The 26,777-nt window shown below is 41.2% G+C and overlaps 2 protein-coding genes and 1 long non-coding RNA gene across 5 annotated transcripts; 1 reads left to right on the top strand and 2 right to left on the bottom strand.

Annotated features, from left to right (window-relative positions):
• Nucleotides 1–8: 8 nt before the first annotated feature.
• On the top strand, nt 9–16,577 carry LOC115368113 (uncharacterized). The gene is made up of 5 exons (XR_003928981.1): nt 9–314; nt 6,429–6,440; nt 7,138–7,144; nt 9,602–9,606; nt 16,568–16,577. It is a non-coding gene; the product is annotated as an uncharacterized LOC115368113 (long non-coding RNA).
• LOC115368087 (zinc finger and BTB domain-containing protein 22-like) lies at nt 2,037–10,142 on the bottom strand. Its single transcript, XM_030064069.1, has 5 exons — nt 10,073–10,142; nt 6,476–6,703; nt 5,089–5,829; nt 4,556–4,834; nt 2,037–3,868 (listed from the first exon to the last, which is right to left on the bottom strand). Exons 2-5 carry the CDS (start codon nt 6,701–6,703, stop codon nt 2,756–2,758), a joined length of 2,361 nt encoding a protein of 786 aa, XP_029919929.1. The 5' UTR covers nt 10,073–10,142; the 3' UTR covers nt 2,037–2,755.
• Nucleotides 11,763–26,091, bottom strand: LOC115368088 (death domain-associated protein 6-like). 3 transcript variants are annotated; one of them, XM_030064070.1, is made up of 11 exons: nt 25,766–26,091; nt 24,350–24,607; nt 23,298–23,774; nt 21,541–21,672; nt 21,062–21,178; nt 20,066–20,297; nt 17,974–18,143; nt 16,971–17,127; nt 15,772–16,336; nt 14,941–15,076; nt 11,763–14,161 (listed from the first exon to the last, which is right to left on the bottom strand). In XM_030064070.1, exons 2-11 carry the CDS (start codon nt 24,584–24,586, stop codon nt 14,102–14,104), a joined length of 2,283 nt encoding a protein of 760 aa, XP_029919930.1. In that variant the 5' UTR covers nt 24,587–24,607; nt 25,766–26,091; the 3' UTR covers nt 11,763–14,101. The 3 variants fall into 3 exon arrangements, with proteins under 3 accessions (XP_029919930.1, XP_029919932.1, XP_029919931.1); XM_030064072.1 differs by having other exon boundaries at nt 15,772–16,333; XM_030064071.1 differs by having other exon boundaries at nt 24,350–24,604.
• Between the last annotated feature and the right edge of the window lie 686 nt (nt 26,092–26,777).

Here is a 26,777-nt window from a genome sequence, read left to right as displayed (position 1 = left end):
CACAGCACATCACATATGCGGTGGAAAACTATGAGAACCCATGAGGTTACATATTTATGAGGTTAAAAGTGAGGAATCTGACCTGTATTTCCCTTAGCATCTTGAGTTCATTTTTCTACTGTCAGTCAACCACCAATGACATTGTCTGCAGATGCTTTGAGGAAACCCTGACATGTCCTGAGCTCCCAGAAGTAACTTGGCACTAACAATATCTTTACTTCAGTTTTTCCCCAAATATTCATTCAGCAGTGGCAGGCCACCACAGCAAGAACACTGCTACCACTGTTAAGCAAAATGAGAGGGATGTTTGAAAAGTCTGGCATCATAAGGACATCACTCACTGTTCAACAGGATGTGCTCAACATGACCACCCCTTCATCCAGACAAATATGCAAACAAAATACCCTTTTTCTCCGAATCCAACAAAGCACATCCAAATAAACAGCTGTGCAGGGGTCAGTAATTTGCTGCTGCAGATGGTGCTAGTTTGGGATTTCCAATAAAGTTTTGCTTCAGGTGTCCCAGAGAGTAAAATCAATAGGCTATTTTGGCCCAGTCTCAGTCTGCACTGCACAATCTTAACCCCATGTGTTCAGACTTTTCAGACATTTTAAAAACAAAGTACCTATTTTTCCCTGATGCCTAGACAACTGCCAAAACCAAAACAGGAACTAATACCAAGATAATGCACCTGCGAATGCCACCACTGCATAAAGATACAGGGAGAAACATGGTTTGTATTTTATCAATCATGAGACAACTTGTACGTCTTAACACTCTTGGCCCTGTATGACTGTGCAGCTTATAAGATCTTTGTGTGAGCTAGAGCCCCCACTGAATGAAAATTTTCCCGAACCTACAAAATGTTGTAGCCAGAAAAAAATAAAAATAAAAAAAATAATTCACTTGTGTGAGTGCATAATGGGTACAGGAAAAGGAAGAATTCTTTTCCTTTGGGTCCTTAACTTTGTCAACCATTCAGAAGAGGTACAAGTGTAAACACACTATACACCTTATAGTATACATAAGATCATATCTACCATGGCTAGGTTTTCCAAAATTACCTTTATTCTAAGTTAACTGACGACTTACTTAGTTTAAGATGATTTGGAGAAACCCTGTCCTAAACAGTATTCAGACTTAGCTTGAAATACCATTCAAAATGCTTTCAAATATTTTTTAGCTGTGACTGATTAAGTCCGTGCAGACCAGGTCAAAGCAAACACTGATGGCATTGTTTAGTCACAATTTCTTCAAAGTCTGATGAGTAAATGACATATGGTAGTACAATACCTCTATATATTTACAGTAATGATATACTTTTCAAAGCACAAGAACTCTGAATGGCACAGGAAGAAAGAGAAAGCAGGTAAAAGCAGCAAAAATGTGTAGGCCATGTGGGCAGCTTTCCAGCAACTAAATCTTGACTGGGTGACCAACTGCTTCCACTTTTTTAGCTCTTCAGTGAGCAATTACCACTCCAACAGAGAATTTGAGAGCTTATTAATTACAGGTAGTGTATATAAGCAGGCTACAAACGAACCTTTCCTAGGACTTCAAAAGAAGCTCTGAATTATGGCCAAGCTCATCTCAGGTTGGTGGAGACAAACAACTACAATCAAAATGTACCTGGCTGGTAAATATTCCACCTTCTACATATGCCTAGGGTCTATCAGGCTTCCCTTGTGGTGTTGATAAATGATTGTGCCTTTATTAAACTTCAGGATGGGCTTCAGGCAAAGCAGCACCATTGTGTTATCTAAATTAAAATGGCAGTGCTGAGAGTTAGTTGGTTACATGGAACACTGAGGCAGGAAAAGACGTACCACTGCTGTCATGAAGGAAAAAAAAAACACAAATCTGCAACTTGGTTGGTTTTCTTTTCGTGATGAGGTGCGTTTCTTGACTGTTGTTGGCTTGAGATCTGTTAAACCTAGTTTTCAAATTTCAATGTACATGGGTGTGAACTAAGACAATAAGCATCCTTGTCTTCATTCATGAAAACATCTTTGTGCAGATATGTGTTTTTTGTTGTGGTTTTTTTTTTGTTTTGTTTTTTTTGATTAACAGTGATACATTACTGTACAATACTGCAGAAAATCACAGCACTTTAGAACAGCCACTTTTCTACTCTACAGATATAATGTTGCCACAGAAGGTAACTGTTGGTGAAGCACTGTCTATTGATTTTTGGTTTCCTCTCGAGACGCACAGCATTCCTCCACAAAAACAAAACAAACAAAAAAAGAAATCTTGGATATTCAAAACAATAGCTTACTCACTGAGACAAAGGTCCTTTTCGATTAGGCCACTTTTAGGAGGCATGTTCAACAAAGTCTTTTCAGTTACAAGTAACTTAGGATAGCATCAATACTACCAAAAGTTGTCTTTTCAAATATCACACCACAGCAGTCAACTGGAATCCCAAACTCGGATTTTTCTGTAAATGCCTACAGCTTCCTTGGGCTGCGTGTCCACAGGGAACCTCTCTTTCCACCACTGGCTTCTTTTTCCACTGTTTACAGTGGAAGGGCATGTTTTCAAACAGTGCTGTGAGAGTACAATGGTTTTCCCTGCCCAGAGTGGCAGTTAAAAATGTTTCAGCTTTTAGCAAAAGAGTGTTGCACTTCACACAAGTTTTTAATAGTCACAAAAAAGAAGAACAGCAGGAGTCAGGAGTGGCATTTCCTATCACCATATATTGTGCAGCCAGTTGAAAAAGAGGTGCCTGGTGGACACAAGGTGTTGATTTGGTTTAAGTCACGCTGTTGTCATTGGCACTAACTTCACACACATCTTCTTCACACACACTTCGACTCATTCCCAGACCACCAAACATCCCTGAGCCCTGACCTTGACCCGGGCTCTGGGAGACGACGCCAAGGAGCGCCCCCGCAGCAGCCATGGTGCTGCTCAGACCAGAGCTACTGCTGTTACTACTACTACTGCCGTTACTGCTGCTACTGCCAGCGGTGGAGACGCTGGGATGCTGTGGTGACAGAACAGCACTGGAATGATGCGGAGACAAAACAGACATCCCTCCTCTGCCCACTCCTCCTAGAACACCACTCTGACCTCCCTCCCCTGGTGAGAGGAGGAGATGAGGGGAGGACATTAAATCAGACCCATCTTCTCCACCTCTTCTTCCTCCCTCGCCACCACTGCCTCCATCGCTACCATCTCCAAGTCCGCTGCGCCTCTCGCAGTGCGAGCGGTGTCTCATGAAGCTGTCGCGCCACATAAACTTCTTGCCGCAGCCGAGGCAGTCGTACGGCTTGAGGCCCGTGTGGGTTTTCATGTGCTCCGTGAGGTGATGCTTCATCTTGAACTTCTTGGCACAGACAGGGCAGTGAAAGGGCCTCAGGTCCAGGTGCATGTTGATGTGACGGTCCCTCATGCTCTTGTGGGTAAATGTCTTACCGCAGTGGCACATAAACACTTTCCCTGAACCCCCCGCACCAATGCCACCGCCACTCCCACCACCACTGCTGATCCCCCCACTGTCCATGCCTTCGACACCTAACCCCCCCTGCACAGACAAATGGACCGCGCCGTGCTCTAGGTTGGGTCCTTTAAACGAGGCTCCTCCGACCATGCTGCCTGTCATGCCCAGGGATGGTGGGGCAGCGTCCAGGGAGAGTCCGGACGCTTGGCTGTAGAGGAGAATCTGGTTCCCCTGCATGTCTAAGGGGAAGAGCTGTGCCCGTGCTGTGGCTGCAGACTGAACTTGGCCCAGCAGTGCTGAAACAGCCCGATTAGCACTCTGGCCCTGACCTGCAGTGCCGTCATGAAGGTGCTGGGCTAGTGTCTGATCCATTAAACTGTTTTCAAACTTGAGGTAGTCTTCTGAAGACTGGCAGTAGTCCACCTGGGGAATGAGGAAAGGAGGGTGATTAAGGTCAGACTGAGGCAAAATGCAAACCAATGTACAAACAATTTTAAACTGCTTGGCGTACCAGTTGGGTGGGATTTGCTGCATCAAGATGGTTGAAGTTGTAAATGTGATGCACTTTGATTTTTTAAAATTTTCTTTTTACAGGTTCTCTGGGGTACCTCTTCCCAAGCTAGGCTCTACTTTCTGCACTCTTAAGGCTGCACAGAGCCCTAAGAGCCCTAACAGCAGACAGTAAAGCAGCAGCTCCGGAGGCATGAGCCAGTTCGAGGCTGTGTACTGTGCATCTGCATACCAGGATGCAGCTTGGAGAAGGTATAACTGGTAAATTCTTCTAGCTACAACAACACTGTACTACTATAGCTCACTGGTGTTGGCAGGTGTTTTTAAATCTTTTCATGTCAGCGTAATTTCATTCACTTCATTCACTCCAATATGCATGGGCATATTAAAATTAAATTTTCCTTTCACATCACCCAGGTTTAGTTAAGTCTGTCTCAGATTTTAGTTTAGTAACATAAATATACAGCAAAGATGAAGAACAGAAGGTTTGTATTGCTCTGGCCCATATGGTCAATTCATACATTAAGAGAAATGATAAAAAGCAACAGCAGTCTAAAAGACTGGATGTCTGGATGTGTTAAAATGACTGTTGCAACTGACCTGTGAGTCCATGTCAGTCTCAGCTCTGCCTCCTAATTCTCCAGACAAGCTTCTAACGTTGGAAATGTTGAAGTCAGTTCGCTCCCTCTCTCTGGCCATCTCCACCTCCCGCTCGTCCTCCTCCTCTTCATCTTCCCCTCCCTCCTCGCCGGACACCACAATGAGATCATCGTCTTCGGTGCGTTCAGTCTTCACCACCACCCACTGCTTGCGAGGCATGATGCTGGGTTGGCTATAGGTGGGGCGCTTTTGGGGTGGCAAGGCAGAGTCCTCTCCATCCTTTATATTGAGATATTTAACACATGGCAATATTAGTGAAGTGTATCAATCTCCCTATCAAATGACAACTTTTATGGAGATTGTTTTATTCTTATATTTCTGTTTAAGTGGTCATGAAACCCATTTAAAGATAACACATAATGCATCAAACATAGACAGCTGTCAATCTGAACATGAGCACTGGAAGATTAAAAAAAAGTCTTCACTTCACATGACTGGTGTGTGTGTGTCTAACATCATGATCCAAAAATCACCTGATAGGAAGACACGCCAAAACTATCGCTGACCCCAACTTCCTGCTCTGACAATGAACTAATCTTCTTCCTCCTCCCGCTGCCGCCTCCTCCTCCTCCTCCTCTTCCCCTCTTCCTCTGGTGGTACAACACCTCCTCCTCTTCCTCTTCTATTTCCTCCTCCTCCTCTTCGATGAGAAAGGCCTCCTCTCCAGAAGGGGTGCAGTAGCTGGGGGTGTTGTTAGCGCCTCCTCCATCTCCTGAAGTCCCAGCTGTGGCTGCACTGCCGTCCCTCGGGCTGAAGTAGTTGGTGCTACTGGGAGACTGGCTCTCGCTCAATGATGGGCGACTGGGGGGCTGGGAGGCACGCTGGGGGTCGTTGGACGCTACAATCTCGGCTTGACCACCACTACTGCTTCCACCTCCACCTCCAGCCCCTACAGAACCCCCACCTGCACCACCATCAACGTTGCTGCTGCTACACCCAGAGTTAGCTGACCCTGAGCCCCCACTCACACCTCCACCATCCTGGACTCCGCCTCCACTCCCTCCCGCAGCCGCAGCCCGACCTTCCTTGAGCAGCTCAGTGCATTTGTCCACGATGTGCCACATCTGTAGGACGCTGCCCACAGTGAGGTAATTGACGATGTCCTCACGCAGCATACGGAGCTGGCCTGTGTAGGCACAGCTCAGCACGCTCTCAAACGCCAGTGGGTCCATCACTGCTGGGATAGAGACCGTGGACATGTTCTTCAGTAGTACCTGGAGGATTCGACAATATATCAGTATAATGAATTTGTCAATTTGCACTGGCTTGTTATCAGTCTCTCTCCTAGTCTCCATTCTGTCTCCACCTGTCTCTATTTCTCACACACCGACACACTTAGCATGGTAGGAAGTTAATCCACTGACCAAAAAAAAAATGTAATTTGGTAAATTAAATTTGCCCACCAGCTCTTCTGGCAGATGGCCAGACTCTGAACTTACAACTCACCAAGTGCCAAATTCTAGTAAAGTGACATTTGGCAGATAGATTGAAAAGCATCTTTTCTTTTTTCAATTGACCAGCCCTTGGCAAGTAAGCCACAAAGGTAATTGAGGTAAATAACCAGGCTCTAATCTATTGCAATATTTAGTTAGCTAGTAAAAGACTGAAAGCAGTTTACACACAGCACATTTTTGATAAACAATCATTAGCAATGCAAGTAAGATGACCAAACAGGTAGCGCTAAATAACGTAAGGGCTGCAATGGTCTGATAAGTTAAGAAAATTGTATCCTTTTGCTGTAATGCAGCCTTTAAAACCAGGGAAAAGGCAACACTTATGCCACACCGAGATCTTGCAAAATTAAAAATTCCAGAAGAATTCAACAGTAGTGTTAGCATAGAAAAACAAAAACACACACACCTGATCATGGAAGTAGGGAGAGGAGGCAGCAAGGACGCAGCGGTGTGCCTTGAAAACTTGTCCCTGGACCTGGATGGACAGATCACAGAGCTTCCCGTCCTCTCTCTGCCGGTTCAGGCTGTCCAGCACAGAGGCCTGAGCGCTGGGGAAACACACCTGCACTACCGAGCCAGACGGGTCGCTGGGAGCTGAGCTGCTGCCGCCTGCATCCCCAGGCATGGACTGCATCTGGGTAGTGGAATATTGTTTAAATGAGAAAAAAAAAATTATCCACCTTGGCTCTGATGCAAAATGTCAAAATGACTTTCCATAATTATGTTGTAGCACTTTAACGATCTAAAATATTATTCCATTCTGGTTTGTTAATTTTGTATTTCTAAATACTTTTCATTACCTTTGGGCTTACTGAAGGGGGAAACAACTGTAAAACTTCAAAGGAATGCAATTAATGTGTGAAATTAGTAGTAAAATACATTCTGCTGTTCTGAAAAGTGCCTTATTTGAACGAGTCTCTGACATTCCCTGACTTCTCAGGAGAATTTATCAAATCCACAGTCTGGAACACACCTCTCAAAATCCCATGATATTCTAGAAACTCCACGATTAATGGGAACCCAAGATTTCATCTGACAAATTATATCTTGCAGTACAACTTTCCTAAGTACAGCAGTGGCCTCTCTGCACAAGCACAGTACTTCTGTAGTGGTGCACAACTGTGAGTAACATTTAAGAGCCATTTATTTCCAAGGACAGATAAAAACAGGTTTCTTCTACTAGGTAAATGTAACATTTTGCTGGGTGAGACCTTACAAGATGATTTTTGCTGATACACAGCACTGAGGGCAGAAGGACAAAGGCTTTGTGAGTCTCGCGGTCTGTCTGACATGTACTGAATTGAGTTTCTGAGTGACATTTCTTTAAATACATGTACCACAAAGTGTAATTATTTCTGAATAGCCACTTCTTACTGCACAATATGCCATGAAGATTTTCTCCTAGGTTTAGGCTAACGTTGCCTGCAATCACATTCAAGATACACATAAAGAATAACAGCGACATCTTGAGGTTGTTTGGGCTACCTCTATTTCATCAATGCCTGCCTTCAGTTTCTTACAATTTCAATTTTTTTTTTTGTATCTGAGAGATTCCAAGAACAACTGCACTCCTACAGTCCTGGTCATTAATCAGTTAAATGTCTTTCTGAAGGGCACCTTGACGGCTGTTGTTGAAACAGGGAGGAGAGTTCCTTTACTCTTCCCACCAATCCAGTCTGGGAATTTGAACCAGCAACAACCCCCTCTTTCATTCCCTTTACACCTTATTTAGTAACTGCAGAAATCATATGGGAAAAAAAAGGGTCTGGGGCCAAGAGACTTACTAAGGGGAGCAAAATCCATGTAGTATTCAGCAGAAAAATTACATTTTCCTTTACTGTACAGACACAGTTTCCAAAATCCCAAATTTACCAAACAATATAATAAGCATTATCATTTGTAAAATTGAAAAACAACTCCAGATGATGGCTGGATTGATGGCTGATTTGCCAGAGCATTTTGTGGCTGATGGAACTTTTCCACCTTGATTAAGCCTCAACAAATGAGGATGTCATGAAAGGAAAATAAAAGTATACTGTAATGGAGTAGGAAACTTTAATGAGTAGAACCAACTGTAACCTTTCTCCTCCAGTATGGGTGGAGAATTTAATGGGAATTTTCCTATAGGAGACACCACAAGATCAGTAAGAAATCAAGAAGCACCTTGCCGAATTCTCCTCTGTGTCCAACCAGCGCTCCAAGCTCTCTAAACCTGCAAACCACAGTCTAACTCCTACTTCTATTTCATCTTTTCTGTTCATACTTATCTACTGAGGTTTGTGCAAGCTACTGAACAGTGTGCAATCGCAGTTCTGTTAAGGCCTGGTCCTGCATCCCTAATGTTGCAGAAACCTTGTGCCGGTCATCAAGTCTACACAAGTTTTTGCATACTTAAGCCTGAAGGACTCTGTCCATTCTTCACATTGCTGAGAATTTGGTTACTCATGCATTTCATTGTTCTTGGGTACCATGTTGTGATATGCTGCAAAAACACACCAATAAGCAGTTTTAAAATGCTATTTCCAGTTTTTTTTTATGTGGCTTAGTGTTAATTGTGGGCTACAGACCAGAGACAAATTAAAGGGAAAGTGTCTTAATAAGTGTGTCATAAGGGTCATCACGAACTGCCAGAACAACTTCGGTGTGCTTTGGCATTGCTGGCTCTGTTATGCTGTGGGGGCCACCTTCCACCTGCACCCTTAGAGGGAAGGCTCATTGCAAATCAATACCAAGATAATCTGAGTGATCACCTTTATCCTATATAAAACATATTTATCCTGATGGGAGTGGTCTCTTCCAGGACGAATACCCCCTTCCACAAGGCACAAGGGCTCACTAAGGAGTTTGATAAGGATGACAGTTATGTCAATTATATGCTACGGTCTTCGCAGTCACCACATCTGAACCCAGTTGGACACCTAGACAGCACTCTCTTCCACCATCATCAAAACACCAAATGAGAGAATATATTTTGGAAGAATGGGGCTCCATCCCTCCAGCAGACACTGTCACCCATGTGCATGTCTGAGATTACAGCATGTTCACACACTTTGTCACCATGACAAATTAGGGGTGGGGGAAAACATCAAATTTGTGCAGCAATACTGTATTGATACATGGACGCCAAGTTGATACTGTGTTACCAAGAATCGTTGCAACATTTATGACAGCTTTTTATGACAGAGTTGATCAGTCTGCCTACTTGACAATCCAATTTAGCTGCAATAAAAAAGACTGAAGTGAGATGAACAGAATGAAAACTTAATCTTAATAGATAAAACAGATGTTGACAAAGTTTCCCCTTGGAGACATAAATTGCAGTTGAAAAAACGTGATAAACTGCAATATTTATATTTTTTTTCCAATACTCAGCAGCATATTGGAAAAATGTTTGAAATCACAATACTATCGCACCGTGACTTATGCATCGTGATCATATCGCATTGTGGGGCCTCTGGTGATTCCCACCCCTATGACAAATGTAAAGTGTTTGCACTCTGACAATACAGTGATTCCAGTGTACTCAGATTAGTGTGTGTGACTTTGTTGTGTTTTGTAGCGTCCTTAAAAAAACACACCTTTGTAGATGAACTTCACTGATCATAACCAATAATAACCAGAGGACGTCCATGCATGCAGCACAGAGTAGGAACACGGCGGCAGCAGCAGCAGCATGTTGTTAGTGTGTTCTCACCGCATCTGGAACTCAACAGCTGGAGTGCAGGCACACTTTAGTTGACAAGCTACACAAGCTAACTAATCCATCTTTGGTGCTCCCTGTTTGAAAACATGCTCCCCTCGCCATTTAAACGCGTTGACAGAGAGAGTCTGCCGCTGTCAACGAGCAAACACCAGAAGTCATGGCACCGCAAACCGTAACGTTAATGAACCCGTTACAGCTGTGACGTTAGCCTGCTAGCTAGCTCCCACGGCTGGCTGCAAAATAATAAATAAATAAATGATAAAAATAAAAAAAATATATCGCTGCGGAAATTAAACTCACGGTGTTAATTGACGCTGCACCCCTCAAACGTGTGGTCACTCTTCCAGCCGGGGGGAGTCGGGCCTGCCAGTCTAGCCTGGCCCTGAAGTTTGGGGATCATTTTTGAAAATGTTGCTTCCCATCTCGCTCTGCAGACAGTGACGCGTCGCCTTTAACAGGATTCCAGACAGACGAGCCAGACTTCGGCCGACAAAAAAAAAAAAAAAAAAAAAAAAAAAAAAAAAAAAAGACACGTGTGTCTGGAGGTGTGCTGTTACTGTGGTGGGGTGACGGAATAATTTGTCACCTGGATTATCTTCTCGCCTCTCCAGCTAGACTTTATTGTTTCTATCTATCGATCGATCTGTAACGCGTGTGCAAGTACGAATCCAACCCATATATGCATATTTATTTCATCGAATTATTATCAGTTTTTAATTTATTATTATTTTTTAATCTGTACTTTGAAAAATCTATTTCATGTTCAAATATACACGTTACTTCACCTGTGAACCCAGAGTGCTTTGGATTATTCCTGTAAAGCAGGGGAGGATGCTGATTTCTACCTGCACATCAGGTGACTCAGATAAGTGATGAGCAGGACTCTGTAATTCTGCTTTCATGTCATACGGGACAAAGCGGAAAATTAACTATAGAACACGCCAAAAAAAAAAAAAAAAAAAAAAAAAAAAAAAAAGTTTTAGGGTGTTTATGAACTTAAGTTTGAACATAAAACGGAATCAGAAATATTTTATTGATCTCCGACGGAAAACGGGGTCAGGCGCAGTCTCTCAATTCTCAAAAGAATTAAATTATAAGAAAATAGAAAGAAATACGAAAGGTAATGTATGTGCCTTTCTGCATTAGTGATATAAAAGCATGTGAATTACGTGCATTAAGTCTCAAAGTGAAACAGACATTACTCACTTTGTTTATATAAATTTGATTTGTGTGTGTGTGTCTTCAAGGTTTAATTTGTACTTTTCCTTTGGACTGCAGATAATTTGAGCGTCTTCTTCAACGTTGACACACTTCTATGCAACTCATGACGCCATTACCGCACATGGCCAAAAGGAGGCGGCAGGAACATTTTTCCCAACAATTATTTACTAAATGCATGTTGTGAACACAAATATTTGTAACTTTTTTTTTTGCCAATTCAACAAAGTCACTAAGTACTGGTGATGACGTGAGCTGCAATATTTGCATTTCTAGCCTCTTATCTTTGGATTTGCATCTTTAAGTTCGTTTTCACTAGATTTTTGGACATTTGTTTTGAACATGAATGGAATATGGCAGATTTTTTTGGCATGCTTTTTCCCGTGTACCTGGATTTACAGAGTCATCACACCATAAATGTACTGTAGTATAATACAGTGTGTGTCATATCTATCACCATGCAGGTGCAACTTAAACCAAACCTTTCCCAATCTTAATTTATCGGATGTGTGACCTCAAGCAGGGCAAGATTATGCCTGGTTACTTACACTTGGATGGGAAAACCTGCTCCTCTGGGGTCTAAACGATGAGCAATCTCCAAGTATTATACCACACATATTTCTAAGCTTGAGAAAGTTGTCTGAGGTTTATCATTCAGATATTACCAACTGTGTGAAATATGAAAATACAAAACACCCTGTTGTAGCCAAACACTGACAGTGTCATATTTAAAAAAAAAAAAAAAATCAAATAATTTCTTTAACTACACAAATGAAAATACAACAGTCAGCAGCTAAGACGCTGCTGCATTTATTTCATTATTAAAAAGGGAAAATTTAAACAAAACAAAAAGTCACAGTGAATTATGAATCACTTCTTTGTATAACTGAAGCCTATGAGTAGTTAATAAAACTATTTTCCAAATCAACATTAAAATTGTTTTTAAACAGAGAACCCAACCCAATTTCCCTGTTAACTATTTGGAAATTTATAGATTTGGGGAGTAAAACAGTTTTGGGAAATTAAAAAAGCCTTGGACCCATTTTATCTAAGCCAGGGTCCAAACATATTTAAACATTAGTGCACTATCATGTGTGGATTAACTCAACCAACGCCAAAACTAGGGACTCAGCGATGGTGACCACAACAAATCCTGATGATTGCTACTGCAAGACCAAGCAACATGGCAAGTAATAACCACCAGGTCAGGAGAAAACTTCATTCTCTGTTGCCCACCGGCTGATAGGTGGATTTTACCTGGCAAACTATAACAACAAATGTGACTGGTAAATACCAGTTTTGTTTGTTTGGAGGAAGGAGACTTGGATACTGCCGTACAGGGGAAGAGGTTCACTCCAAAATAACATATCCTCCATTAGGGTCACCATTAGGGTAAACAAAAGGAACAAGCACAAATGAAACAGCACTGTAACAACTGATTGCTCATATGAACGTAGAACCTACAGTATGATAGCACTGAAGTAACTATCTCTTCTACATAAAAAAAATCATACTTTATAAAATGACAGGATTTATGAGTACAGGCTTTACTAGTAGTTGGCTTTTAAGGATTTAGTTGTCACTGCTTGTTTGTTTTGTTTAGCATTTTAGCATTTGAGAATGAACCTCTCCCAGTGAAGACACCCAAATATTATGGTACCACACTGATTCAAGCTTGATTAAAAAATATACATATATATGTATTGGGGAAAAACAGAGCCATTTATCAAGACAGAATTATTAATGTGCCATACAATGATTTGGTCTCAAAGAAAGATACAGCAGAACTGGACAATTATCCCTTGGGTTGTGGTTTTGGACAGGTTTAAATTTTCGAGTCTAAGTCGATCTCCACTGACCGCATTACAAAAAGTAGTTATCTGGGCTAGACAGAAGCACATGTGTAATGGAACTCTTCGGTGCATGGTGTTACTAATTAAGTCCATAAACGTTAAAAGGATTTCTGCTTTTATCCTTCAGCTAACTTGGATTTGAGACTCAATCATTTCATGGCATATTATCTGTCAACGCTCACACTAAAAGCTGCTGAGCTAGCTCACAGCTGACGGGACCCATAGGTCTGAATGAGGAACGCTAACAATGGCATTTGCAGTAATTTGATTCGTTTGCATGAAAAAATAGAAACTCTTTCTGAAGAAAAAGAAAAAAAGGAAGAAAAACCTCAATGTGTCTCTTTGACACCATTGCAGTCGCCACCTCTCACAGCAGTAGAGTAGAAACTACCATACAACTCACTCACTCAATGCATATCATAAATAGCAAAAAGGGCATGTAAGACAATATCATCTCAAAATGCTTTTATACAGGGCTACAATTGCCTCTTCTCTTTGAAAAAAAAAAAAAAACTATCTAAATATAAAAATGTAAACAAACTGGCAGTTAAGTCCCACAGACACTGTCAGTCAAGAGTGTGAAAACAAAACTACCGTCTCTCTCCCCACTTCTGGAGCACACACCCACTTATTCACATTTTCAGGCACTGGATTGGTTGTGTGGCAGAGGTGGTGGAGAGGGCTTCTTGCATTTACCTTAACTACATTAGCAAAGGTTCACGGTAGAAGTCAAGGAGAAGTCATTTGTGGCCATAGTTTTGCATTGATGAGCAGGAAATATAGCAACGCAACTTTTCTATGCCAACAAACAAGGAAAAAAAAACCCCAGGGTGATTAGCAGATGTTTCTCTGGTCACAGAAAATGGAAACACTTCCAGTGATCAGTTAGCCTGTGTACATACAAGAGGACAATCGAGGTGGTTTCCCAAAATCATTCATGTCTCTGTTCATGTTGTCCTGTTGGAGTCTATTGTTTTATAGTCCTTGAAAACATACATCTTTCCTTTATATTCATATTTAATGCAGTGATATGAGGTACTAATGAATTTTTTTCCTGGTGTTCGAAAGCTAGATTTTATATCAGCATTTGAAGCTGTTTAGAAAAACACCTTTTACAGATAGATTCTGCTTCTTCCTCTTTTCAAAGCCAACAGACGAGGACATTCTTGGTGATGAGGTATTTTTGCGATACCGGTCCCAGGAATCATTTGAGATGTAGAACAATCTCCCAGTAGTGTAAAATGTCAGGGGTGAAAGGTCATTCTGAGTCTGACAGGACGATGATCTCATCTGGGTCACACTGGGTGGCCACGTTGACCTGCAAATGCAAACAGTGACACAGGATTAGAGACGTACAACTGCACTTCATCACATCTGCTCATAATGGCCAATATACACCAGGCATGGACGCAGCGCAACATGGCTGCTGCATCATAACACATCCATTATAATCCACTGAAGATGCTACACTGATCGCAGATGGTGTAGCAGGCAAATAAATAAATAAATAAAAAACACTCCTTCCCGCCAACATGATGGGCTGAGCCAGTGCATGGTGTATTTTATGTTATACACACACACACGCAAGTAGTGCAATGTAAAATAGGGCAATATGGATGTTCACTGTAATAATGATTTCAGTGGTATTAACCCACTGTTGTTTTGAACCGAAATTCACATATATCAGAAACAATTTGTGGAGAAATTTGTCGACACAATCAGTCCTAGTGTGGCACATAAAAAACCTGAATTGAAGTGAAACATTTTGCATTATATTTGGATTATATTGTCTGTGAGGAGCCTCAGCAGCTACAGGAAAGAAAATGAGACAATGTGTTGGAACAAAAGTTATTTGTAGCGACTTCTGAGGTAAGAGCATTTTTGTCTTAACCAAGTAAAATGACTAAAATGACCTTTTTTAAGTTTCTCTGTTGCAATATCAGCATTTATAAACCCAAACTCAGTTCTATTGATCCAGAAATGGGCCTGTTTTTTTCAAGTTTTGCCACTATCATTCTCACATTAAAGCTGAGAATTGTCATTTATGCCTTCAGCTTATTTCTCATTTTCCATTTAAGTGCCCTCACGTAAGCCCACCTTGTTTTTCTTAGGAGGCGGTGTTGACTGTGAGCTGGTAACCAGATCCTGGTTGGGTGTGTCTGCTCTGGTGGACTCAGCCTGATGAGGAGGACTGCCGCTCAAAACACCCATATCGAGGGGGATGTCTACCTCACTGGAGGGAGGGAGGAATTGGGTGATGAAGGGAGAAGTGGTTTAAGGAAGAGGTTTAAGGAAATAAAGAAAAACAAATAGGGAGAAAGACAAACAATTTGTTTAAATTATTTTGAACTCATATCTGTAAATGAACTACGATGGCATTAGAGAAACGCTAGAAGTGCAGGATCTGAATATCTACAGTCAAAAACAAAGCTTCTTGATGACTTGAAAGTGGGTGGAATGCAACAGTCTTTCCACTGGAAAATAGTCTCCTGGGAAACCTTAACTTCGTTGCCATTTATAAACCACAGAACTGATAATTGGCTGCATAAAGCAGAGCACTATAAGGTGAGTGCTTCGATCAAAAATTCAAATTTGAAAATCAAGAGATTCTTATTATATGTTGTGAAATCTTTGGTATCCTTGCATGATTTGCAAAACTGGTTTGTTGCAAAGTAAAATCTGGTTAAATTGCAGTAAACAGGTCAAGCAAAAGCATGAAAATTGCTACATTTGCAGTTAAATGCTAATTTTTTTCCACCACAACAAACAGCATGTTTTTCTGTATTTTACATTGCATTGACTCATTGTGTTGTATTTTGAGCTTGTTTGTGTAAAATGGGTAGACTGTCTCACCTGGGAACTTTTGTACATAAAGCTTTGAATTAAACTGAATTGAATTGGTCACATCATCCACCAATGCAGTCTTACCTGTCATGGATGACTGTACATTTTACGGATTTCCTTGAAATGATTTCCTCCCTCTTCCGCTTTCTGCTCCTGGTAGTTCTTGGGCTCGGTGGTGGTGACGTCCCATTGGTGGTCTGTGTGTCACATTTTTCTGTGGAAGAGTCCTCATTGGATAGGACCACTACAGGTGATGGGGGCAAGGAAAAGTGATTGGCTGCAGCTGGGGAATGGTCCGTGGTGGCCTGAGAGAGCTCGCTGGTGCTCACCAGCACAACTGGCATGTGATTAGAGGACTCCACAGCCTCCTCTTTTCCCTTAAGGTTGCTATTGGGCATCTTGTTCTTGGACTGCAAGGGCTCCGACTGGCTGGGACTGTCTCTCGGGGAGGGGCTATCGGACAATGGGGAAATTCCTGGCTTGTCCTCACTGGAGACCGGACTGAACCTGCTTGTGACTGGCACGTTATCGCTTCCCTGTTCCTCTGGACTAACGTTCCCCGACAACTCAGCCCCCTGCTCCTCCTTGCTAATGTTGTCATTCGCTTGCTGTGCCTCATTGCTGTCATCTTCCTCTTCTTCATTATCATCTGTAGACATGAAACAATAGTAATAAAATCTTTCAGCCTGTCTCACATATACTGTAATGCTGAAGAAAAATGTGGCATGACTCCAAATAATAATCAGAATTTTCTCTAGCTTCGGAACACCATGTTCTGATATCTTGACACAAGTAAATGGAGCTTTTTCAGTATTAAGCATTTAGAGCTATTTCTGTATGTGTCATAGCACCATGAAAAGCCCCGTCTATATGAATTTAGGAAAAGTCTGAGAAGTCCAATATGTACACTGGAAAAAAAAAAATGTCCAGTATTTTAACTGCCACAATTGTCTCCTCTGTCTTTCAACGCCTGCCAAAAACTATTTCAACTGTAGTTGCCCCGTTGAGAAGTGAGGGTCTATCAGTCGGTCTGCCAGTCCATCATATCGCTAGCTGAAGAACAATCTTTCAGTTTGTTCTATATTTTGATCATTTTTTGTTATTTCTCCATGTAATAAACAAGATGTGGAGATTTTTGCAATTTGATTGCTAGGGTAAGAAAATACCATATGAACTAGTGGTAACAGGGTATTTCAAAAATGTGCTTTAGAAATGTGCAGGGGGCATAGTAGCTTTCATTGCTTATGACTCTGGCAAGAAATCCAATCTTTCTTTGTCCTAACCTGGTCCAATCTGCTGAATGCTGGCCTGAATCTCCTCCTCTATGTCTGGATCTGAAGATTCATCATCTTCATCATCTTCCTCCTCTTCTTCCTGCTCCTCTTCTGCCACTCCATTCACCACTTCTGTTCTTTCTTCCCCCTCCTCTGACATGTGGCTCTAGTGCAGAGTCCGAAGACAAGCGGCAGAGAGAAGAAAAACAGAAAAGGAAAAAAAAAAACAGTCAGTAGCAGTGATGACACAATCAAACAACTTTAATAAAAGCCTGGGATGTTCTGATCTAATAACAAGTACACGTCACAGCCTATCCTGGTAAATGTTTAGGTACTGGTACAATTTACTGATTTAATTCCCTCCTCTGGTCCATATGGCTGAACTGATTTATATAGTATTTGCCATGATCTAGAGGATGTGTTTAGAGAGTTTGTAGCAGTAAGGCAAATTACAAACTGATAAGTCAAGTCAATTTTATTTATATAGCACATTTCAAAACAACAGGAGTTGACCAAATTGCTGTAAAATTTACAGCGAAATCTTCCATTTTCGGCCTATAGGCTACCCTATGTGCTAAGCAAAATTTGAGAGACTCAGCAGCAAATTGTGTTATCGAATGCATTCATATTACATATTAAATTACTGTATGATTCAAACATAATATGAAAACATGTGCATCTTGATTTGTATCTTTGAAGTTTCAATGGACAGGAGACTTTTGTTTGAAAGCAGAAGACTATTCCAAAGCTTTGGAGCTGTAGACTTCTCCCTTACCTATTAGCTTTGTTCGTGGGACAGTTAAAAACAATTGTTCTGAAGATCTCAGTGATCTAGCCTTGGAGTATGGGCAGGGGTGCCAGCTCATGTATGGCTTTTAAAACAAATAAAATAATCTTGAATTCAATTTTATTTGACAGTAGGCCAGAAATCAGACACTTGAGGAAAAGACCATCAACTGACTATTACATTGTGAGAAAACATTCTCAACACACACCCCGACCCCAGCCCCACCTCTCTCTCCAGCCTGTCTCTCTCCAGTCGCCTGTTCCTCTCCTGCTCCTCGATGTCATCTTGTCTGACGGCATACCTCGTGATGACCTCCTCCAGGTTGGACAGAGCCGTCTCCCTGTTGTCACGCAGTTTACGGAGCAGTGTGGCGTCCGTCAGAGCCGGGTCTGAGGCTTTAGAGGGGGAGGGACGGAGAGGATGAGTTCAGTGACAACAAGTAAGGGGGAGAGCAAAGATAAGAAACAAAAGAGAAGCAGTTGGATGGATAGAGGGTGGGAGAGGAAAAGATATAGGAATGGAGGGCGATGAGGGATAGGGATGAGAGGAAAAATGAATTGGGAAGGGAGATGGGATGGGTCAGGTAAAAACAGTGAGGAATAAATACTCCTTTTCATGGCCTGGATATTTTCACTCTGATTTTCCAGCTTTTCATACCTGTATAGGTCTCCTGCATACTTGCAGAGAGTGAGTCCACTCACACCAAGAACAAGGTTGTGGGTAACACCTAACAAAGAAACACGTTAACTATAACCTCTTCCTGTTTAAAGTGTTTCCTATTGTCTATCTATAGGAAACGCTATAGATAGGCTATACGTGGCACAGCTGCCAAAAAATAACTGTTTACAATATTGATGTACAGTTTTGATCTGCACAAGTGACTGTTACGTCACCACTGAAAATACACTGCAAACAGCCAGCATCTGAGTCACTGTTGGCACTTCCTGGAAACTGCAGCACCAATGCTACCGATCTCCAGATGCGCACCACTGGAGAGTCTGCAGAGCCAGCGCATCTTTTTCCACGTTTGTTTTGCACGAGTCGTGTGAAAAGCTAGTGTTTCTGAACATGCATGCACTGTTTTGAGCTGATACGTGCCTTCTAAACAATATCCGACACACCATTACATTTATGTTTTGATGATGCGGGATGTCATGGGATCGTGGTGTTGTTGTTGTTTTGTTTTTTTTTATGCGATACTAGAGTATCAGAGACATGAAATCAAAAGCACATGACTCAACTCAGTTTTTCATAAATGCAAAAAAGTATTTAACACTAGACACTAACACCTGCCACATAATTACTATACTCATTTATTAATAAAGCTATTATATACCCAAGGCTATTATTCCTAATTGATTCCAAGTTTATTCCACAATGCGCTCTAGGCCATAATTCCTAATTAATTCCAAGCTGATATTCTAATAATACATGGAGAGATGGAGAGACAAAGCCAACATCATTCAGGATTGTTTTACTGAAGTGCACAATATCTACTAGCTTTGGTCAATTATAAGCATGAAAAAAGCATGGAACAATTTAAGAACTGTAAAGAGGTTGTGAGATATTGATTCTGCCATTCCTGTTATTACCCTACAGAATCAATTGCAGGCTTCACAGTAATCGCGTTAAAACACCACAGTCCCTTTGCTATGCCTTGCATTTTTTGGAAAAAGCTCACAGAATGCCACATGTTCCTTTTGTCAACAGATAATGCTACAATGTAGTGAGCTACTGTTAACGGCAATGCTGCTATGAGGTAACAAGGAACATTTAACATTTTCCAACAGTGGCTAAGAATAAATAAATAAACCGCTGAATACAAGCATAAATCAACACTGCAGTTTCAGACTGGACTAACAATGCCTCACTTTATTATAGAAGGCTATATAGATACTGATATAGAATTTGTTATATGGTTTTGATATTCTCACTCCTGCACCAGAGTTTACTTGAAAGAACATTGATATCTATATTTTAGTTGCTGATGCCATCCATGTTCACATAGCATTGTATCATACAGCCACTTTAGGGGAACTAAGTAGTAAACATTGTTGATTCTGAATGAATATGACTGGGCTGAAGTTAAAGGTTGAAATTATGTTTTCAGAAATTCAGAACAGAACAACAACACACTCCAAAGTGGAAACTGGTGATAAAAATCAACTCTGACTGGTAAGCTTGTAAACTGGCAGGTGATAACCAATCGTTTCAAGGTCCAAATTTATTATGACAATGTCACTGGCTAATAAGACAGTGAAAGCCGTGTCAGTGACCTGCTGACAGAACAGGTTCCCAAACATGCACACAGCCTCACCTGGCTTGTACTCGTCGGTGATGTGTGAGCCGAAATTGTACACCAGGTCAAGGTGCCGTCTCTGCTGCAGAGAGCTCCCTGTCTCTCTAAAGGCCTCCTGGGCTATCTGGTTCATCTGTTTTCTGCTCAGGCAGAGATTGTAGCGCTCATTGGCTCGCAGGACCAGCTGCAGTATGTCTTGGTAATCTGGAGGGTTCCTCTGGGCCTCAGGACTGTTGATGAAGCGCTCAATCTGATAGAAGGGGGCAGGGGATTTCGTTTACGTGTTAATTTGCTCTGATTACTTAAAAATCCAAATATACATACACTCCCCAATAATCAAGAGATTATATTACCGTATTTCGTATTGTATATTTTCATCACAGATAACAATGCCAAATTCTAAAGCATTCTTCAATGAGCGTGGAACAAAGTTTTCACTCTACCAGGTTTTGTACAGTGTGTTTTCTGTGTTTATCATGTCAGTTTCCTCATCAAAGTGCATGTAGTATGCAGTAAATGCAGTGACTGTCCCACTAAATTGGTTTGTTAGTATCATCACATCCTCCTCCCCACAACTTAACCAGGGTCTGCATCCCACCACTGAACCTATGACTTTGTTTTTGCTGCTGTATTTTTTTCTTTTCTTGTGTAACTTTGTTTCTGTTTCTTCTGTTTTGTCTTGATCATGAAGCAAAGCAAAAAAAAGAAAAACAAGGTATGAATGAAACTGTATTACTGCTACTTCGCCCACCACTACTATGACAGCTGCTTCTACAAATAAGTGGCAATATTTATACATAATTGGCAAGATATTTTGTTCAGTATTAAATAATTGCTTTTGTATATTTTTCTTATGTGCTGAAGCATTTTGTTTAACGTTTTTGAGAAACTGTTAAATAAGTAAGGTTTTTTTTTTTTTTTTTAAAGCTGTTAAATAAATAAGGTGATAATGATGATAATAAAAAAGGCTTTTAACTGCGTCTAAACCCACAAACCCTAAAATACTCAGATCACCTTCTTGTTGATCTCTGGATATCGTGTGCTAGTGTAGCTGATCCTGTGTTCAATGACTCTCCCTGTTAATGTGCTGCAGCCCTTCAGATCACACAGTTTGTCGTAGATCTTCATCATCTGCAAGAAAGGTGGGGGAGGAAGGAGAGAGGAGTCAGGACAGGGAAGAAAGGGTGACACTGGCCCTCACACATGATGCGATAGTTCTGTTGAGTGCTTTGTTTTCTAACGACTTATGTAACTCTCAACAGTTGAAAACTAAGAAGCAAAGCATGAGTGTTACATGTATTTTGAGCCTGTAAAAGGTTTGTAGTTCCTGTAAATAAGTTATTGAATGACACGGTTTCAAGCTATTAACAATCCTGAAACGTGTGCGTTTTTGCAAAGTAAACCCATATAAATTCATCACTATCAAATAAAGGACAAAAAAAGCCAAAATAATCAAAATAAATAAACAAATACATAATGAAAAAGAAGAACACCTTGCGTTTGAGTTTATGCTCCTGAATGTACCCAGAGTCCTCGGCCCCCAGGTCGTTCAAACTCAGCTCACTCTCCTGCAGACGGCGGATCTCGTCGTCGTATACCTTCAGCAGGTTCTCCAGGTACGCTATCTGAGAGAAACAGAGACCACACATATAGAGGCATGTCACCTGAGTTTATCCATGGCAAAGCATCTTCTTATTCCAGACACACCCACTTGGTGAGTTGGGAAGTAGGGCAAGGCAATTAATTTTATTACATTCTACACGGATCAGCAGCAGAGGAACCCACACACCCTGTTCCCCAAAAAAGCCTCCGTGGGATTCAGGCAAAAGTCAATGATGGTAGTCGCTGAAATGTCTGCAGTTTTTAAAATCCATTGTATGTATTTTTGTTGATAGCAGTCGTGTCTCCTGATGATAGTAATTATGATAAGAACAATAATAATGATAACTTAAATTAATATAGTGCCTTTCAAGTGACCCAAGAACACTTAACACATAATGTGGCAGACAAAAAGAACAAGGACAGAAAATAAAAACAGTAATGATTGGCAGAGATGACTGCTATGGGGATGTCCAAATAAACGAGAGGAATATCAGATAAAGTGAGCACATGGACTGGAATAATTTGGAATCATAGTGCAGGGCCAGATTTAGATCACTGTCATTTTCACGTATACTTTCTCAAAACTAGTGTGATCCTCACTGTCTACCGTACCTAGTGTGAATCAGCCAATCACAGCTGCTTACTACGCTTTGGAGCTTTCTACACAATGCCTATTTTTGCCGTATGACACATCTGTTTTGTTATTAGAGATGTGTCAACTTATTCCAAGTGTTAAGCCACCAAAGCGAAAACATGAAGACATGTGAAAAACGTAGAGCAAAGTCACGGCGGTTGGCATTTTTGCAAGAGGCGGGGTCTGAATGATGTAGGAGCTCCAAAACTACAGTAGCCAACGTAACATTACGGCAATGTTTGCCATGAAAAGTAATATAAATATGAGAGTAATACAAATATAAATAATGCATGTTGCAGTTTTATACCCCCCAAAATATTTTTTGGCAGGTAATTTTTTTCAGTTTACCTGCCATTGGCAGATGAGCCAAAAAGTTAATTTTGAAACTGGGCTGCTCTTCACAGCAAAATGAAAATTTCACTTCTTTACATATGTTTACGGCAATGGTCAGTACATCTTTGTGTGACCTGCTCTTCGCTATAAAATGAGTAAAGAAATTTAGCTGAATCAGTGCTGACCTCCATTTCATCTGATCATTTGTTTTTTTCTACATATGTCAATGACCTATATGAATGTTTAACAGACATTTTTAACAGCCATGTACAACACAATGATAGCAGGCACCACATTAATCCATGAGAATCCCGGTTTTCCCTCGCTTCTTAGTTATGCACAACACACCTAATCATCACAACCAAACCTCTACAAAACATGCTGAGATCTTTCAAGCACTGCTTTCTTCTCAAAAAACAACTATACAGTAAGTGTAAAAACTTTGGTGAAAATGTATTTGCACAAGTCATGACCTCTCATTTTTTGTGCACAACATATCAGCACATTATTTAGACTTAGACTTAGACTTAGACTTCTTTTATTGTCATTGCACAAAAAAACACAGCAGTGAGATTTTGGCAACGAAATGTCGTTGCTTGGCTTCCGGATTTGAAACATATCCCAACAGTGATCTAGAATTTCACCTCATATTATACTACATACCACCTGGTTAATACCAACCTGTCTCCTGGATGCCCTCCGTTTCTTTTTCTCTGTCTCTTCCTGCTCCTGCCCATTTTTATCCTCTCTGTCCTCTTGCAGCCCTGAGGTGGAGGGTTCATCATCTTCTCCCGTATTCATCCCCTCCTTTTTCACCTCTTCTTCCTCTGCAACTGCGTGTACTTTGGTCTTATCCTTACTTTTTAGTGATACAGAGGTAGACGGGGAAGAAACTGAGGCTGAGGTAGGAGGACCAGGCTCGGCCTTGGTGAGGGGCAGCCTCCTCTTGACGGCATGCTGCCTGAGCACGGTGCAGAGCTCGTTGATGTACACAAAGATTTTGGAACGGTTGGCCTGAGCGCGTGTCAGACATCGGCCCAAAGTGTTCCTGAACTCCACTGACGACAGAAACTCAGGAGAGGCCTTGGTGTGCTTGGCTTGGAGAAAAGTCAAGACCTCAGGACAATCTTGGGTGACAGATGAGCAGTGCTGCACAAACTGGTGAGAAGAGATAAAGAGGAGAGGAGTGAAGATGAAAAGAATGTGAAAGGGACGGGGTGGTAGAAAGCAGAAATTCAAGGAAGGGAGAGAGAGGGAAACAAGAAGACATTGTCAGAATAAAATTATTAATGTAAATGAATCAGAGATAGATGGGCAGGAGGAAGGAGATGGTGATATAAAGGAGTGGAGTGGTCGGAAGCAATGGTAAATCAAAATACTTTACAGGAACGGGGTTCATTTCAGGTAAAGACAGGGAAAGACTGGCCAATCTGCTGGCTTGTTCAGAATGTAATGTTACTGTCCCTTCTAGCAATTATGATGCTCAGTATCTTCAACATCATCAGGCTGTGAAATCAACTACTGCCATCGGCAAAATGCTGTAGCTGGCACATGTGTCTACTTTACCAGTCATTTGAGTGGATAAAATACATTATTTGGAGGTCCTATTTATTTCAAGAAGATCTAGCTGGCTTTTAAAAGAATGAACTAGTCCGGTGATGACTGAAAATTACCCACTACAATGTCTACTGAACATAAAAGTCAAACATTTTGTGCCCTGCATGTCAGCTCACCTCAGTGAACAATTTCTGATTCTCTGCCTGTAAAACATGGCTGTCCTTCTTCGCTGAGGCAAAAGGTGACTGGGTGATGTGGGTAGGGGCAGGCTGCCGGGCTCTGAGCGGCGAGGTGTGGGTGGTCGGACGCCGAGAGGAAGAGGCGGCAGTGGAGCAGGAGGGCTGAGGACTCTCCTCTTCGTCATCATCGAGGATAATGATGCTTTCCGCCATTGAGGCGGTGGCAACTGCCATTCAAATCCCTGGTCCTCCCTACTTTTGAACAATTGAGAAAAGAAGAGGAAAATGTTCACCAGAGCAACTGACAGCAAATATATTTTCTAGTAAACAATGGGCAGCTGAGCCTGTCCATCCAAGAGTTTATCAGTGCAGGGAACTGAAAACATGGGAAAACAACATGACATAAACACACACAAACATAACTATTATGGTAGTGTATGCGCACAGCTCTCCAGTGGTAATCTGACCCAGTGAATCTCATGTACCCCACTTTGCCGACCATGTGTTGTCTTGTCTCATAGGATGTTAACTTGCCAACGAAATATGAGGATGATGCTTATATAGTTTCACATAAGATAAGCAGGCAGGCAGGAACACCAGCAGCTCTATACGAGGAAGACTGTGAGAGATAATCAGAGATACAGGGTCCCATGTTTTAATGTGACACTGAGGAGGAAAAGGTAGGTAGGTAGGTAGGTAGATACTTTATTCATCCCGCAGGAAATTCACATTTTTTCAGCAGTATCCACAGATTACAGATTAAGTAAATAAAAAGAAATAAAAATAAAGAATAAGATCTGAGTACAACAGAATAACCTAAGTACAACCCAGTGTGCAAAAAGCAATGTGCAGAAAAAAAAAAAAAAAAAAAAAAAAACAGAAAAAACCGTGTGCATGGGTGTATAAAATGTGCATAGAGGTAGGTCAATGTGCAAATTTAGAAGAACATGATTCCCACAGGAACTTTAATGTATAGCCTAATGGTGGTTGAGTGGGGGAGGTTTCAATTTTATTTTTAAAAAGCCATTTAGCTAGTCAACAAGACACATTAAGTACCTGATACATAAACTTGGGAAATAATAATAATAATTATTTTCTGTAGGTTTAAACTGCTGGGTTCAAACAGACCCCAGCTGATGAGATATGTTAGCAAATATGAAGGTAACAGGAGGGTTAAAAATGGAGCTGCTGATGATGCATGAAAAACTCCAGCCCTGGCTGACAATAAAAGTGGAAGTCAAATGGTCAGTCAATCAATTAAGACAGGAGAAAATGAAAGTTAAAAAATATCCGTGTAGGTGACGTTAACCGAAACAAAAACACAAATACGTTGATGGGAAACAGACAAACACACAGGAAGGCAAGTTTTGCGTTGTCACTAACTTACTGTTAAACACTCACACACACACGTACCTGTTTTATAAAGCGATAGATCCGTCCTGACTTGACAACAAAGAAGGATAATAAACCACACGGTCCCACTGACGCTCAGGTTCGCCGTTGGCTAACCTTGCCAGTAGCTAGTTAGCAGTGTGGCTTCGCTAATCAAATAATGTGCCTACAAAATACCCGAACAAAAACAAAATCAACAATCTTTTACATGAGATCACTACATTTAGGTGTGTGGCTGAAAACCTCATATTCCCCGGCACACTGTCCTCTGAAAACTCACGTACTTTCTGTTTACCAAAAGAAAAAAAATGCTCGTCAACTTCACTGAGTCCAGCGGTAGGAAACGAAAGATTCAACCGCTCATGTCCACGCAGCGTCAAGGCCTCTGATTGGTCGGCAGCACGACGTTGGTCAGTAACGCCTTCTACCATTGGCTCGCTCGTTTTCGTTCTAGTGCGCCATACTGAGGGCGGTAGTGGAAAAGCAGTTAGTTTATGTGCTTTCCACGTTTATGCACATTTTGGGATTTCGCATCTGCACATATAAATTGTAGAGCTAAAAACCGTTTATGTTTTTACTTATTGCGATTTCTCTCTCAATTAGACAGCATTTGGTTCACGTTATGTAGCCTTCCTCGCTAAGCTTATTGTGTGACATGGAGCCTTTTACTTTGAAAAGTACGTAAGGAAAAAGTGTTGACCGGAAGTTATTTTTTGTAACTGCTAACTTGACGCTGATGGCACAGTGACGCTATGTCCTGTAAAATAGCCATCAGTTGTTAGACTAATATACAATACATTTTTTTATTATTAATTTATTTCTTGCCAAATTCCGAATTCAGAAACAAAAAAAAAAAAAAAAAAAAAAAAGCTATCCAGACAATGAATGTATGCAATATTTTCAACGTTAGAGTTTATTATCATACACCTGCGTTTTCAGTTTAATTCTTTTCATTACGTATCTCTTTTTTGTGTGTATTTCTCTCTTCTGTACTACTTTGTATGTTTTATTGTTTAAATGCTTCATGTTATTT

Source organism: Myripristis murdjan, chromosome 11, assembly GCF_902150065.1.
Source record: "Myripristis murdjan chromosome 11, fMyrMur1.1, whole genome shotgun sequence".
NCBI lineage: Eukaryota > Metazoa > Chordata > Actinopteri > Holocentriformes > Holocentridae > Myripristis > Myripristis murdjan.
Note: the sequence above shows the minus strand (reverse complement) of the source record. Positions and strands in the feature narration are given on the sequence as shown.